Below are 13490 nucleotides of genomic sequence, written 5' to 3' on the forward strand. Positions count from 1 at the left end.
AGTTCAAACAAAACTGTTCTGAGCTTTACGACGATCCGTTTAATTTCTACTTCGTTATGGAGCAAGAAAATCTTTATCTTAACAGAGTATGTAAAGAGAAGCCCGATCTGTATGAGCCGGACAGTTGCTGAAAAGTGGATCCTGGACAAGCAATGCCAAGTTACCAGCGCTGATCATATTGAAGTCGTAAAAGTAGTATTCAATGTGTATCTGTGCCGTTCATTGTAATGTCCTTGAATCGTTCGTTTACTCCGTTGGGATACTACTTTAACCCACTTATATCAGCGAAGTTCATCCGCTTATGTAAAAGCGATATGATTACCTGGTACACCTTGTTAAACTGGGGGCTCATTCTAGCATTCGTAATCAAAATAAATTCGAGTAAATTTCTATACATTTTATTCGTTATCAATTATGGGAATTCGAAAATAAAAAAAATCTCGCACGCTCAAATAAGTTATCACGTTAAGAGATGCCCTGACCAAATTATATCCGTTAAAACTTAAACCAATACTTGATACTCTATCTGAGATCGGAATAATTCGTCAATGAAGTTAACGCAATGTGATTTTTTCTAAATACAAATTGAATTGGGACTAAGGGACATGTGGTTCCAATAGGACGTGAACAAGTTCTGGAAGCTTCCAAAGAGAATATCCGACACATCTTCCGGAATTTCCTTAACTCTCTGGTATGATTTTGGGAAAGGAAGCAAAATTGGTTATGTATGACTTAAAAATGTGTGTTTTTTTAAATATTTTAAGCAAATATAGGAACATTTGTACAATATAGATTTATTCAAAGTATTGGCCATTGTTAGCTATGTCTTTTTCCCATCTTTCTGGCAAAATATGGATTCCGAGCCAAAAGAACAGCGCATCAAGCCAATTTCCGATACTCTGTTCAGAGCGTTCTGCATCGATCGAAACAAATAGTAGTCGGACGGGGCAAGGTCTGGACTATAAGGCGAATGAGGCAAAACTTCCCAAACACTTCTTTCTAAATAGGTATTGCAACATGTGGTCGAGCGTTGTCATAATGGAATATTACGGTTTCATGTCTGGCCGCATATTCTGGGCGTTTATCGGCCAATGTTCGCTTTAAACGAATCAGTGGCGTTCGGTACAAGTCCCCTTTGATGGTGGGGTCAGATTTCAGCAGCTGTTGATTCCAACAAATCAGAGCATTACCTTAGTGCAATGGATATTTGTCTTTGGTGTCGATTCGGCGGGTTGGTCGGGCTTCATATACGATCTCTGACGCCTTGGGTTATAGTAATGGATCCATTTTTCATCGCAAGTAATGCGTGTGCGAAAGAACGCATCATTACGGACATGCAAAATCGTCTTTCAAGGTCTCTCGGATTGAATTCTTGTGGTACCCAATCTCCCAGCTTTTAAATGAATCCTGGTGCTCGCAAACGTTTTGAAATTGCTGCTTGAGTAGCTCCCAATGATTTTGCATGTTCTTGTTGAGTTTGACAACAAATTCATGGAGTAATGCCGCCAAGTATTGGTCTTCAAACTTTTTTGGCTGGCCTGAGTGATCTTTGTCTTCCGTGTCAAAATCAACACTTCTGAACCACATACACCATCTCTCGCAAGTTGACACATTCACAATAAGCTTTGGTGATCAATCGGTGTGCTCCAGCTGCATTTTTTTTTAAATTAAAGAAGTAACGCAAAATTTTCCGCTTTGTTGGGACGAAATTCGAAATTTTCGAAGCGAAAATAACTTTGCTTTGTACTTTATAATGTTTAATAACTAAGTGAGAATAAATGACAGATATGTACCCTTAAAAATGAGATATAAGTTATTAAAAACAAAATCCGCATTCAAAACATAAGCCATCTATTGAAAATCTTGCATTTTTAAGTCATGTCGGCAAAACGCACTTATCATTTATTTTATAATCAGTTAAAGTTTATAACTAATTTAATATAATTATGTATTGTATATTAGTAGTTTTTCGTAAAAATCTAATTTATTTTTCCTTTCTATTACAGGTAAGCCTTAACACAGTTTAATAGTAAACATTGGTTTTGAATCGTAAGTAGAAATTCATGATAAAATCGGATTTATTAATAATACAATCTGAAGTTCTTAACCTTTAACTTATGACGTGAAAATTTTTGACATAGTCACAGATGTGGTGTAAATTTTACACCTTATAATTTTTGCAAAAAATTTTACTTTAAAAAACATTTTTTCGTTAATATTTGCTTTTAACAATAAGATACAACAATTTCAATTTAAAAAAAATTAAAAAAGGAAAGCAAAATGTTATTTGAAACAAAAATGCAGGCACTTTATTTCGCAAGCCTTTTTGATAAAACTTTAAAAAAATGAAGAGAGGGTGTAAAATTTACCACCACCTCATAAGTTAAAGGTTAACTTTGAATGTTCAGAAACCAAAGAGAACCTACATTTATCTGTACGAAAGCGTTGTTGGTTGCGAAATGGTGGTTTTGTTTGGAATTGAATTCAACCGAAATTGTAATTGGAAAAAGTGTTAGGCTGCTATGAATATCGGAAGGTGAGAGTTTCTATAGAGTAGAGTCATCCAAAAAGAGAAGTGCTTTAAATGCTAAAGTATTGGAGTCTTTTTTATTAAAGCGAAATGATGCATGAACGATATAAAAGAAAATCATTTTTGCAGCAAATCATTACTTGCGATTTAAAATAGATCCAATGCGATTACCCGAAACGCAAAAGATCGTATGTGTAGCCCGGCCAAACTGCCGAATCGACAACAAAGCCAAATATCCCACTTCATCTTCTTCGGAACTTCCATAGCTGTTTCTTCCATTTTCCTCTTGCTCTTCTTTTTCTTTTCCATCTCCTTCACTTGCTTCTCTATTTGTGTTTCCATCATCTGTGTATTCACACACAGAGAAAACAGATTCGTAGTAGCAACCGAATTCGTTGCCAATCGAATGATTCTACCTTGGTAACCGAATTTCACAGTTGTGACTACAAAAATTTTAAAAATGGTAACAAAACTTTGGTTGCTTTAACTGAAATTCGTCCTTATTAACAGATTTTCTTCTGCTAGAACCGAAAAATTCGATGGCAACAAATTCGGTTGCCAATACGAATCTGTTTTCTCTGTGTAGCTTTGCTGAGAGCTTTGTTCCAGTAGCGTTCCTGATGTGTTTGTATAAAATACCAATTAATGTTGGTGCTGAGTTTGGTTCTCATTGCTATAGAGAGGTGTACCTGGTGCGGAAAGTTTCTGATTGCCATTCTCTTGGAAGAGGCTTGTAATCATTTCAGACTTTTCCGGTCTGAGACCATTAATTCTGCTCCAAACTAGTTAAATTGAGAAGGTGAGCAGCCACCTGTATTTTCGGAGTATATCTCGATAATATTTCTCAATATCTTTGAATTACCCTGTGTCATTGAAATATAACCACCCCGTAGTAGTACGTACAAACAAGAAACGAAAAACAATCAAGAATAATTCCGGAAGGTCGGGTGTAAAGCTTATTCACCACAAACAACATTGATTATGAAATAAAGCACACAGCAAGCACATACAACATTAGCAGTATGAAAAATCCGCCTAATCATTATAGACGACGTTGTCGCATTCTCGTGTCTCTTTAATATGTCTGACGACTGACTGCCTGCTTGCCAGCCTTCATGCAACACACATGTCGCTTTATAAATGTGTATGCTTCACACCAAGTGGTTGGTTGGTTGGTTGGGTACGTATGTTCGTTGAATCTCGACACCAGCAACAGACGAATAAAAAAACAGTTTATTTTTATCCAGACAGTGACAGCCAACATTGATGATGTTGGTTTAACGATAAATTTTTATACCGTTCACCTTCGTGAGAAGGGTATATATAAGTTTGTCCTTTCGTTTGTAATTTCCACAATATAATTTTCCGACCCTATAAAGTATATATATATTCTGGATCCTTATACATAGTGGAGTCGATTAAGCCGTGTCCGTCCGTCTGTCTGTTGAAATCAATTTTCTGAAGACCCCAGATATCTTCGGGATCCAAATATTTAATAATTCTGTCAGACATGCTTTCGAGATGTTTCCTATTTCAGCAAAATCGGTCCACAAATGGCTAAGATATGAGGAAAAAATCAGGACAACCTCGATTTTTTTACCTATATCTGGATTACTAAGTCATTAATATAGACAATATGGATATCTCATGATAGATATTTCAAAGACCTTTGCAACGACGTAAATAGTAGTAAGTTGGGTCAAAATAGGAAAAAATATTTTTTAACCCGATTTTTTTTTTCACAAAAAAAAATTAAAAGAGCAAACTAATTTTTTTCAAAATTTTAAAAAAAAAAATTTCAAATTTAAAAAAATTAAATTTCAAATTTAAAAAAATAAAATTTAAAAAATTAACAATTTGAAAAAATTTTAGGAAAAAATATTTTTTAATCCGAATATTTTTTTCACCAAAAAAAAAATTTTTTTTAAAAAAAAATTAACAATTCGAAATTTTTTTTTACAAAAAATTTAAAAAACTATTTTGGAAAAAAAATAAATTTTGTTTACCTAAAAATATTTAAAATTTGTATTTTGAAGTATAATTTGGTGAAGGGTATATAAGATTCGGCACAGCCGAATATAGTAGCTCTCTTACTTGTTTTTGTTACTTGTTTTGTTTCCAACTTTTAGTTGATTTTATTTGTAAGTCGTTTGGTTTGTTGCAAATCATTCGTATTGGGGGACATGTGTGATGCAACCATAAAAACACAAAACATTAATAAATTCCGTTAGAATCAACAAGATTTCGGAAAAGTGGTTGTTGGTTTGAAGTTGGACTAAAAGGTGTTTGAAAGGATTGTTAAAGGTGGCTCAACAAAAGCAACTTTAAATACTTTAACTTAAATAATGTTTGAATTAGGGTAACCAGGTTAATGTTAAATGAAAATGCTACTGGGTTTAATAATAAATTAGGCAAGTTTTATTTTACAGCTTAAAACTAAAAATAAATAAATAATTTAGTTTAATAAATAAATAATTTTATACAGTTTGTGAAACCAGTTCTCTTTCGTTTTCCCGATGGCTTTTGAAATTGTTTTTATACTAATTTTAAATAACGATCTCCTCTAACACGCCTCCGATAGGAATTTCTTCTTAATTCGGCTTTTAAATTCTTTTCATTTTCTTTTTCTATGATATCGTTAGCTTCCAAAGAATTGTTTTCTTCTGTGGTTACTTCGTTTTCCACATTATTCGTTACCTCCTCAGCTTCTGCTGCTGCATGATCAACTGCTTGTTGTGGTTCAGCTTCGGGTTCTTCGGCCGTTTCTTCATTATTTTCTATAAACACACATTTCGAATTGACAGCGGCACATTCTAAAAAGTTATTGGCTTTACTAATGGGATTCTGATCATTGGTATATTTGGCAAAGAAGCTGCGTCCTATCACCCTGAAAGCCATGGAAGTTAAAGGATTTAGCTTGGATTTAAACTCCATTTCACAAATGAAACGACGACGACAGGCATTGGTATCCAAGCCCAGGAAACGAAACATAAAGTCACCAATTCTAGTTACAATAAAAGAAATTAGAAAGTTTATTATGTTATTATAACCTAAAAACAACTTACTGTTCTTCGCTAATAACCATTTGTCTAGCCAGACTTTTCAAGGTTTCTTTTACTACTTCTTTAGTATCTGGGGAATCTTTTTGGACACTACGTTTGCTGCGGAATGTGGGACCATCGGATGGAAAGCTTTCAGGAGGACCATCGGATGAAAAGCCTTCTGGAGGACCATCAGATTCAGAGAATGAATTGCTTGCATAGGCAGAGTAGGGTTCAAATGAAGTAGGTCCCGAACTGCTAAAAGAACTGCTATCAAAGTGATGATCGTGATCATGATAGTGATCATGATCATGGTAATGATCATGATCCAATGAATAAGGTATATGATCATGATGGGCAAAGGACCTGGAAATATATCTAACAAATATTGTCTTTGTCTCTCTTATTCTCTTATAAAATACTTACGGTGGATGATCCAAAACAATAGAGCCCTCTTTGTATATAGCACCGCCACCGCATTTGTGAGGCCACAAATAACGGAAACCCAAGTACACAGCACTGCCCACAAAGAAAGCCACCACCACCACCTTGATCTTAATCAAATAAGCAATTGCCAAACCATAAAAACCCCAATGTGAATCTGTAATAGAAAATATTAACAAAATTACTTTCACTCTTTTGTAAATTTTCCCTAAATTATTATTTAATAAATTGCATCACAAATTTATAGCAGAATCGTATTAAATACGTGATCTACCGCAATTTATTATTTATACTTTTGTAAACTCTATTTACACTTGATCTGCAGTTGAAAAGTGAAAAGTGTGAATTGTTTGTAAGCGATTTATCGCACTACTTATTACGTTATTTATAGATCGTGATCATAATATTTGCATTCCATGTTAAAAAAAAACTTTCCTTCAAACTTTCCGTTCAACTTTCACACATTTGCCAAACAAAATTATAAAGTCTTATTATTTGATTGTTGGTGCTAATTGTTAATAAATAGTGTAGTTACTTACTATTTGTTTGTGTTTAAATTTAATGTGGTCTTTGGTAATGGATGTTTCAAGTATTACTTTTATTATTATGAAATAAATTCTGTTTTTTGACCTCTAAAACTTGTCTTAAGAATGTGTTAATTATTGCCTCATAGAAGGGAATGTTGAAATATGTGAGAATTTTAAGTCACGACTCTAGGAAGGTCGTTTTGTTTGGAATTGATTGTGGAGGAGATTTGCTGAATTGCTTGAGATAAACTCTCTATCTTACACTGGGTTTTAAAGGAGTTGGATGTACTAAATTGCTTCCTTTAGATCCAGACAAAGCTTGTTACCATAAGGAAGATTGTATAATTGTATATCAGAGATTCTGAGTCATGACAATTTCAAATAAATGTGGAGTCCACGACATTGTTCTTCAGTAAAAGTGTTGTATTTGCAAAGCACGTAGCTCTATTGAAGGATTACAATGAAGAAGAAGCATTGAAGCTATAACGAATGCATTTCAAGATCCTAATTATTCTTCAATACCGATACTATTACAAGTTAAAAGTAGGCAAAAGAAGGACTTTTTGTTTGCGATTGATTGTGGAGGAGATCTGCCGAATTGCCTCAGATTAACCCTCTATCTTACACTGGGTTTAGAGAATTTAATAAGACATACTGAATTGAATCATTTAGATTCAGATAATGGAAGACACTATAATTGTTTCCATTTCGAACAAACTGATTTAGCTTCTTCCAGAACAAATCATTTTCTGTGATGTTGAGTCATGAAAATTTCGAATATACCTGTGGATTCCATGACATTGTTCTTCAGTAAAACTGTTGTAATTGCAAAGCAATTGACAGCATTGAAGCTTTAACGAATATAGTTCAAGATCGTTATTCTTCATCGATACCGGTACTATTAAGAGTAGCCAAATGAAAGGCTTTTTTTAAGCTTGGACATTTTAAGCTTCAATGAATGTAGCTCAATCATTTGGAAGAAGAAAACGGTTTAAGTTAAATAATTTTTTGGATTTTTAACCACAAACAATTTGGTTTGGGAACGAAATTTTCACTCGGTTTGAACATTTTGAACAGTTTAAAGATCTTTAAATTGTGGATCAAGGATCGTGGGTCAATTTAGTATAAAAGATAGTGCCAACTGCAGCAAATCTTCAAACAAATCATTAGCAACAAATCTTGCAAACATACACAGAGAAAACATTCGTGATAGCAACCGAATTTGTTACCAATTGAATGGTTCTACCTTAGAGACTGAATTTTACAGTTGTGGCTACAAAATTTTAGAAGGGGTAACAAAATGTTGGTTGCTTCAACCGAAATTCTTCTTTGTCAACTGAATTTCTGTTGTTAGAACCGAAAAATTCTATGTGTGCAACCGAATCATTCGATTGGCAACAAATTCGGTTGCTATCACGAATCTGTTTTCTCTGTGTACCAATTTGTATTTAAATGACCACAATAAACTTTGAAAAATAATTGAGGAAGAGACTCCCTAAGATTCTCATAGGAATATAATGATAATTTTCTGCAAACATAAGCAGGCTTAAGCTTCGGAAGGACAATTTTCTTCAAGTAAGTAGAACTAATGTTGCACCAAACTCAAATTTGAGTGGGATTCGTTTACTATTTAAGATTTTAGAACATGTCAAGATGGATTCAATTTGTCAGTTGCATTCAGAAAGCATTTGGATCCAGGAAGAATGTTTAAATAAGCAACATTTTCAAATTCGTAGGTACTCTATAATCGATAGTTTAAACTGGCTATTGTAGGGTAATTCAAGAAATAAACATTTTCAAATATTGCACCCAAAAAGAATTTAAAGGGGATGTCTTTACTTTTAAGTTGATGTAGTCTTCTAATTTCTTTAAAATTTTGTAAGAGTTTGACAACTTTAGGTAAATTTAGATCTAGGAAGAACATTAAATGAAGTCATATTTTCATATTCATTGGGAAATAAATCAAGGAATCTGATTCTATAATAGATAAATGAAATTGCACCAATGTTGCAGAAAAAAGTTTTAAAGTTCAATTCAGATCCAGGAAGACTATCGAAAGAAGCAGAGTGTATTTCGGAAAGGAAATTTTCCAATGTTGAACCCAAAAACGAAGATTGCAAGTTTTATTGGATTTTTGAAGATGTTGACAAATAGATATATCAGTTTAGATCCAGGAAGAACATCAAATGAAGACACATTTTCATATTCATTGAGAAATAAATCAAGTAATCTATCTCTATAATATATTGATAAAATTGAATCAAAGTTGCAGCAAAAAGTTTTTAAAGTGAGTGTTGTTTATTTTTATGTTAACGAATCTTTCAAAAAGGTTGACCACTTTAGTTCAATTTAGATCCAGGAAGAATATCTAAAGAAGCAACATTTGCAAATTCATTGAGAAATAAATCACGGTTCCTTAGTACGCTTCGGAAAGGAAAATTTCCAAATGTTGAACCAAAAAAGAACTGAAGTTGTACTTGTGTACATTTAAGTTGATGCAGTCTTTCAGAAATTTCTAAGTTTTAGTGGATTTTTAAAGATGTTGACAACTATAGATCAGTTTAGATCCAGGAAGAACACCAAATGAAGCAACATTTCCATATTCATTGGAAAATAAATCAAGGAATCTGACTCTGTATTAAATGGATTCAATTGAATCGAAGTTGCAGCAAAAAGTATTAAAGTGGAAGTTGTTTATTTTTAAGTTAATGAATCTTTCAAAAAGGTTGACCACTTTAGTTCAATTTAGATCCAGGAAGAATATCTAAAGAAGCAACATTTGCAAATTCGTTGAGAAATAAATCAAGGTTCCTTAGTACGCTTCGCAAAGGAAAATTTCCAAATGTTGAACCAAAAAAGAACTGAAGTTGTACTTGTGTACATATAAGTTGATGGAGTCTTTCAGAAATTTCCAAGTTTTAGTGGATTTTTGAAGAGGTTGACAACTTTAAATCAGTTTAGATCCAGGAAGAACATCAAATGAAGCAACATTTCCATATTCATTGGAAAATAAATCAAGTAATCTGTCTCTATAATATATTGATAAAATTGAATCAAAAACATTTTTTTAAAGTGAGTGTTGTTTATTTTTAAGTTAATGAATCTTTCAAAAAGGTTGACCACTTTAGTTCAATTTAGATCCAGGAAGAATATCTAAAGAAGCAACATTTGCAAATTCGTTGAGAAATAAATCACGGTTCCTTAGTACGCTTCGGAAAGGGAAATTTCCAAATGTTGAACCAAAAAAGAACTGAAGTTGTACTTGTGTACAATTAAGTTGAAGGAGTCTTTCAGAAATTTCCAATTTTTAGTGGATTTTTGAAGAGGTTGACAACTTTAAATCAGTTTAGATCCAGGAAGAACATCAAATGAAGCAACATTTCCATATTCGATGGAAAATAAATCAAATAATTCTATACTATATTTCTTAAATAGCTGCAAAAAGTTTTAAAGTGGAACTTCTTTATTCTTAAGTTGATGGAGTCTTTCAGAAAATTCCAAGTTTTTGTGGATTTTTGAAGAGGTTGACAACTTTAAGTCAGTTTACATCCAGGAAGAACATCAAATGAAATAACATTTTAATATTCGTTGGAAAATAAATCAAGGAAAGCGACTGTAAATACATCGTTTAAACCATTATACAATTTTGGATTTGTTGAAGAGATATAGTAAGCATCTGGAAGAAAGGTTTTCTCCTGTTATTACACCTTGAGGATTTTTAAGTTGATGGAATCTTTTAGAAAATTTAATATTTTTTTAAGATTTTGGAAGACAACTTTAGTTCAATTTTGAACCAGGAAGAACATCAAACGAAGCCACATTTCCATATTGTTTGGAAATATATAAAGGATATATATATAATAAATGGATTAAATGGAAGATTACAGCAAAAGTGTTAGTAGTACCCTTCGAAAATGAAAATCCAAATTCCAAATTTTGCACCAAAAAGAATTGAAGTTGCACTTGTTTAATTTTAAGTTGATGGAGTCTTTCAGTGGCTTTTTGCAGAGGTTGATAACTTTAGGTCAGTTTAGATCCAGGAAGTACATCAAATAAAGTAACATTGTCTAATTCGTTGGGAAATAAATCAAAGAAACCGTTTCTATAATAAGATTTTTAAACCATCTTACTATTTTGGATTTGTTAAAGAGATACAGTAAGCTTCTGGAAGAAAAGTTTCCTCCAGTTTAAGTCAAATAAATTGAAAAAATTGCAATAAAAAAGAAGTGAGACTTGTTTACAGAAAGTTGTTGGAGACTTTCAGAAAATTTATATTTTTGAGGACTTCGGAAGATGTTGGCAATTTACGGTCAATTTAAAACTAGGAATAACATTAATTGAAGCATAATTTTTAAAATTCATTTCAAAAGTACGAGCCATAGCACTCTACCAAAAGGGAAGTCTCCTCCAGTTATTGCCAGGAATAAATTGAATAAAAGTAGTAAGAAAAAGAATTGAAATGAAACTTGTTTCTTAAGTTTATGAAGTCTTTCAGATAATTTGGTTCAATTTACATCCAGGAAGAATATCAAAAGAAGCAACATATGAAAATTTGTTGAGAAATAAATCAAGGAACCCGACTCTATAATAAGATTGTTTAAACCATCTTACTATTTTGGATTTGTTAAAGGGATACAGTAAACGTCTGGAGACTTGTTTACTTTAGTTGATGGAGCCTTCCGGAAATATTAAACTATTTTAGAGAGTTTAACACGTAGGCAGGCCAATTTGAAACCAGGAAGAACATCAACAGCAACAAAATGTTCAAATTGGAATAGTTAAAGATAGATATAACAATGTGAAACTCTTCGGTAAAGAAAATTTTCTGCCAATTATGGCTTAATACAAATTGACGAAAAGTTGCAGCAAAAACAATTGAGGCCTGAACTTGTTTGCTTTTAGGTGGATGGAATCTTCCACAAAATTTCAAATATTTGAGAATTTTGAAGGAGGTTAACTACATTAGGACAATTTAAATCCAGGAAGAATATCAAATACCTCATAGTGTTCCAAATTGGTGGGAAATAAATTAAGAAAATTCGTTTGTTTAAACTGACTTAAAGAGCCATAGCCCGATTCTGAACTCTTGGGAAAATTAAAGTTTCCTCTAGTTATGGCCCGAAATAAATTTATGTCTCCCAAATACTTCAATTTATTTGAGAAAAACATTTTATAAATTTTGATGGTTTCCTTGTAATTCGATTCCAAATTAAATACATTACAGGGAATTTGGCATACAATTTCGAGAATTTTCCTTTTCGAATTGAGAGAAGGAGTAAATCCCTTTGTTTCCTATTATATAGTAGTACTCTCTACTTTAATTGGGGTTATTCCCAATTTCGTTAGAAGATCTCAAACTAGTAGAACAGTTTAACTATCTAAGGAAGTATTGAAACTAAATTCTTCAGGAATTTAGTTGTAAATCTAGAGTAATTAGTCTGATTTTGGAACCATCGCACTTAAGGGTGTATCAAGTTCTTTAAATTTTGGAAAAATAATTGGTGAAAAATGGTATAAAATTGGAATTTTGTAGTGGAATATTATTTCGTGAAAAAAGTTCATTGACGTTTTTAAACTAACAGTTTAAATATCTTAGGAAGTTCGGAAGATCGGTCAAGGATCTCGACAAGATAATCTAAAAAATATTAAAGGAATTATTCTCTTGACAGTAAATATCCAAGGAAATCGCAAAAGAAGCTTATGAGAAAGGATCTGGATTTGGCCACCTTTTCAACACATTACTAAAATTCACAAGTATTAACTGTAGGAAACCTTTTATCGGTTATTTGTACCCTTTAAAGATCTTCTCATCGATCTTTTAACTTACACAAATGATGACGATGTCTTTTCCTTGTTCTGCTCTCCTCCTGCAGGTCGGTTATATCACTTCTGCTTACTATATCATTTGAATCCTTTGATTCCAGTGCTTGTACAGCTGTAGATTCTTCACATAAAACCAAGGAGAAATAAATGCAAAGAATTGCCACTATAAACCATAAAGTATTTTTATGCATTTCGAATGTTTTAACACTAATTATAACGTAAAGTCCTTTTCGTTTTTAATTTTCTTTTATATTTATATATTTTTTTTTAAAGAAATAGTTATTTTTTATTCGTTTTTCCTTCTTGCACTTGTTACACTCAGCTACTAACTGATATTGTAAGCTGTCATTATCTCTGCTTTTTATATGCAGTTCAAAATTTTCAAACCAAATCATTTTCGTTTAAGACACTCAATAAATAATTTGTTTATGCTTCAAGTTCAAGGTGATAATTGGCTCAGTATATACAGCGTGTCTGGCTCATCAACACATCGATATATCGCCAGCGATAATAGGGCCCTTAAAATAAATCTGTCTACAATTATTTGTTGTACTTTTGCTGGTAATTATACAATATCGGTAGCTGGTTTTTGGTCAACAATAGAAACTGAAACTGGTTTAGTGTAAAAACGATTTTGCACCAATTCTATTACGACATCTGCACTTCTTTTATTTTTTTTGTATTATTTTCTTTCCCTTTTCTACGTTAGTAAGTGTTAAATGAAAATAATTTCTCTTTTATTGTGAAATAAAATGAAATGTGTGAAGTTGCAATAAGTGTTAAAAAGATATTGGAAAATATATTTATATTTACAATATTTATATGTACAAACAATGTGACAAAATCGGAAGTATAACTGTTATGGATAAAGGCTGCGTTCCTTCTCCTTCTCCTACTCTATTCCTTATTTTTCTAAACGATCTTCCACCCCTATCTATTCTTTTGCAGTTGACAGCAACATTTGCCATTCATATTCATTCAGTTACAGACCAAGTCTGTTGGAGATTGGAGCAATGAGGCAAAACATGAATGATTTCTTTAATCGGGACTTTCTGGGACCATGTTGACACAGAAACGAACGACAGACCGTGTCGCTTCTTTTGTGTTTCTGTGTGGTGTAAATAT

At 32.5% G+C, this 13490-nt stretch overlaps 1 protein-coding gene across 1 annotated transcript; it reads right to left on the reverse strand.

Annotated features, from left to right (window-relative positions):
* Positions 1-4925: 4925 nt before the first annotated feature.
* On the reverse strand, positions 4926-12675 carry LOC135957948 (uncharacterized). The gene is made up of 4 exons (XM_065508799.1): positions 12370-12675; positions 5998-6172; positions 5596-5949; positions 4926-5534 (listed from the first exon to the last, which is right to left on the reverse strand). The coding sequence occupies exons 1-4, from the start codon at positions 12554-12556 to the stop codon at positions 5066-5068; spliced, it is 1185 nt and encodes a 394-aa protein (XP_065364871.1). The 5' UTR covers positions 12557-12675; the 3' UTR covers positions 4926-5065.
* Between the last annotated feature and the right edge of the window lie 815 nt (positions 12676-13490).

Source organism: Calliphora vicina, chromosome 4 (genome assembly GCF_958450345.1).
Source record: "Calliphora vicina chromosome 4, idCalVici1.1, whole genome shotgun sequence".
Classification (NCBI taxonomy): domain Eukaryota; kingdom Metazoa; phylum Arthropoda; class Insecta; order Diptera; family Calliphoridae; genus Calliphora; species Calliphora vicina.